This window comes from Lactuca saligna, chromosome 7, assembly GCF_052625555.1.
Source record: "Lactuca saligna cultivar CGN05327 chromosome 7, ASM5262555v1, whole genome shotgun sequence".
NCBI lineage: Eukaryota > Viridiplantae > Streptophyta > Magnoliopsida > Asterales > Asteraceae > Lactuca > Lactuca saligna.
This window is the reverse complement of record NC_136423.1, coordinates 163158942-163162686: the sequence shown is the minus strand read 5'-3', so window position 1 is coordinate 163162686 and position 3745 is coordinate 163158942. Positions and strand designations below refer to the sequence as shown.

Here is a 3745-nt window from a genome sequence, read left to right as displayed (position 1 = left end):
GGCACCCACGCAAGTTGCAGATTTTTGACACTTTTTGCATACTTTACCAAGATCATTGCTAAACCTCAAGATGCTTATTTTTAACCAACTTCAAGCTTAGAAACACCAAAACTTCAAGCAAGATTATTTATTTACAATGCATTTATTCAACATCTTTGCCAAGACATAGACCCGCTTCCGTCAATCTTCATAAATTTGGATTTCCAATTTTATGTTGTCGAATTCTCCCGTGTCAAAGCCTTCATAAAATGGTTTCAAACATTTTCCATTCACTTTGAAGATTTGATTCATTTCCAAACTCTTGATTTCAACCGCACCATGATCAAACACTTTTAAAACAATGAAAGGTCCGTGCCATCGAGATCGCAATTTTCCCGGGAATAACTTTAAACACAAATGATAAAGAAGAACGTTTTGGCCCGAAACAAAGTGCTTTTGGGTTATGTTCTTTTCATGGAATGCTTTTGTCTTCTCTTTGCGCCTTTTAAACCTTTTAGTTATATTCTTCTTGACCACTTCCATCATTGGACGATTCAATCTTCTTTGAGCCTCTCTCCTAGGCTTACAATAATCTTCCATAAAAATCTTGTATGTACATACATTAGGGCTTATCTCGTTTATTGGCTCAATCACATCAACCTGGTACAATGGAGAAATGTTGCTACGGTACCTCATTGACTCAAAGATGTTGAAGTGAATGATCTCTCCATCAAACTCCATAGTAATTTTCCCTTTATGGACATCAATGATCGTGTGAGAGATATTCATGAAAGGTCTTCCAAGGAGGATCATATATGATGTGGAAGGAGTTGTCTCTTCAATATCAATGACATAAAAATCCATGGGAAAAACAAGTTGATTAACTTGTACTAACACATCCTGCAACACTCCTCTTGGAGGCACACTTGACTTGTCCGATAATTGAATGATGACTCTTGTTTCTTCCAAAGGACCAACATTGAGAGATTGAAAAACCGAATATGGCATGACATTGATTGAGGCTCCAAGGTCTAACATGACACTTTCAACATGTAATCACCAATAGTACAAGGGATAGCAAATATTCTTGGATCCTTGCATTTGGGAGGTAACTTCTTTTGGATAACAGCAGACACCTTTGCATTGACTTGAATCTTTTCATTCGCTTTGAATTTCCTCTTCTTGGTGCACAAATCCTTGAGGAATTTTGCATAACTTGGAATTTTCTTAATAGCATTCAATAGTGGAATGTTGATTTGGACCTTGCGGAATGTTTCAAATAATTCATTTTCCTCCTCTATCTTCTTGGAAAAGGCTAACCGAGAAGGGAAAGGTGGTGGTATGACCAATGGCTTGATAGACTTGCTGGAATATTCGGGTTGCTTAATGTTTGGAACAACCGGTTCCTTTGGAGGAACTACAACCTTTGAAGGCTTAACAACAATAACCTCATCTTCTTCTTCTCTTGAAACTCTTTTGGGGTTGCTTTCTCCAAGGGTTTTCCCACTTCTTAAGGTTATTGCACTTACATTGGGGTTCTTCTCAGTTTGAGATGGAAGTTTACCCCTTTGTTCCATCTTGTTGAGAGCGGTGGCCAAGTCTCCAATGTGTGCTTGAATGTTGGAGAAAGTGTTCTTGGTCTCTTGTTGAAATTGGGTTTGGCTTTGAGCAAGAGAAGTGACGAGTTCTTGAAGGCTCATTTGATGGTTACCACTTGATTGGCCTTGTTGTGGAGGTTGTTGGTAATTTGGAGGGTTATAAGAAGTTTGTGGATATGGAGGTTTTTGGGAAGGATATTGTGGATGTTGGGGTCTCATCAAAATGTTTGGTGGATTTTGCTTTGGTGGGTATGGATTGTTTGGGTTATTCCTATAATTTGGATTAAAATTGTTTTGAAATCCCATGGGTCTTGGTCGACCTTGATATCCTCCCATTACATTCACATCTTCCGGTTCACTTCCAAGAGTGGGACACTTATCCGTAAAATGCCCCGTCATCGCACAAATACCGCATACCATCAATTGTTGGCCACTTCCCACAACCATTTGACTTAGCACATTAGTCAAATCCAAGAGCTTTGATTCCAAGTGTTGAGTGTTGCTAACTTCACCAACCACTTGTGGAGAATTTCTCTTCATTTCATTTCGACTCCCAAAGTTCCTTTAATTTTGAGAAATGGTTCCAAAAAGTGATCTTATCTCTTGAGGTGTCTTATTGAAGATGTTACCACCACTTGAAGCATCAATCATCCTTTGATCTTTTTCATTCATACCCTCATAAAATTGTTGAAGAAGTAGGTTTTTGGGTATGTTGTGTTGAGGAAAACTTGTACACAACTTGTTGAATCGCTCCCAAAAATCATGAAAGGTCTCATTCTCCCCTTGACGAATCCCCAAAAGGTCGCTTCTTTGACTTGATATCCGGGAGGTGGGATAAAACTTGCTATTGAAGGCTTTGAGTAACTCTTCCCATGTATGAATAGATCCCAGTGGTTAGTTAAATAACCACTCTCTAGCTTTATCTTCCAAGGTGAGCGGGAAGGCGGTTAGCTTGAAATCATCCAATGTCACATTTTCGGGCAACATGCTAACACATATCATATGAAAGGACTTCAAATGCCTTTGAGGATCTTCTCTATCTAAACCATGGAACTTGGTGAGTTGATGTATGAAACTTGACTTCAAATCAATCCCTTGGAGGTTTGCGGGATAAACAATACCAAGAGGTGTGTGAGTAACATCCGTCTCCATCATTTGTCGAAGTGTCAACTCTTGAGGGGGTTGGGTGGATTGGGGTTATTGGGATATTGTTGCAAGTAATTAGGGTGTTGTTGGTAAGGTGGGTATGGGTACTGGTTGTTATTGTATATCGGTGTTGGATAAGGTTGGTAGTTAGGATATTGGTTGTAGGGGGTTGTTGTTGTGGGTACATTGGGTTTTGGTACATTGGAGGGGGTTGGTAATTGGGTTGATTTGAGTAATGTACTTGTTGAACTTGAAAAGCATTGTTTTGAGGTTGGTTGTTTTTACGGAATTGTTGGTTTTGTAGTTGTGGTGGTTGATAATTGGGTTGGTTTTGAGGAGGGGCTTGATTCCAAGGTGGCATATCAATGAGAGGTTCTTTTTGTTGTCTTGGTTGGTGGGGTGAGGTATTGTTGGCATCTTGATTGTTTGGGTTTGGGTTGGTATTGTGAGGTGGAGTGTGATTCATGGCTATGTAGTTTTCAAACGGAATGTCTTCAAAGGAATGACCAACAATTGGAGAACTTGGCTCGGTCTCGGTATCACTTGAAGTATGAACTTGGTCTTCTATGTTGATTAGTGGAGAAGAGGAAGAAGCTTGAACTAGTTGTTGTTGCTTTGCTTGTTTGGCTAACTTTTTCAACCTTTTTGCTTCTTTTTCAATTTTTGGATTGTAGAGTAGTTCACCGGTTCTTGTAGACCTAGGCATAAACAATCAAATAAAAAAACCAAATTCCCCGGCAACGATGCCAAAACTTGGTGGGATGTCAAGTCCACCAAGCAAATTACACCCTTTGTTTGCAAATAAAACGTAATATAATGGTAAAAAGGGGTATCGATCCTCGGGGAAATTGTTGTATTCAATAACCAATGCAATCTAAAAGAACTATTGTAAATAAACTAACTAACACAATTAAACTAAAAGGGGGGGTGTTATGATTGCTTGAAAACTAAAAGACTTGAATGACTAAAAACTTGCAATTAAGCAAGATAGTGAGATGCTCAAATGTTGGGAACAATTGGTT

General features: G+C 39.0%; 1 protein-coding gene across 1 annotated transcript; it reads right to left on the bottom strand.

Annotated features, from left to right (window-relative positions):
• Positions 1 to 1010: 1010 nt before the first annotated feature.
• LOC145007412 (uncharacterized) lies at positions 1011 to 2117 on the bottom strand. The gene has a single exon (XM_078966351.1). The coding sequence runs from the start codon at positions 2115 to 2117 to the stop codon at positions 1011 to 1013; it is 1107 nt and encodes a 368-aa protein (XP_078822477.1).
• Between the last annotated feature and the right edge of the window lie 1628 nt (positions 2118 to 3745).

What these genes read in the sequence shown, in the direction of transcription:
- LOC145007412 (XM_078966351.1), bottom strand. Translation starts at nt 2,117, where the DNA reads ATGAAGAGAAATTCTCCACAAGTGGTTGGTGAAGTTAGCAACACTCAA.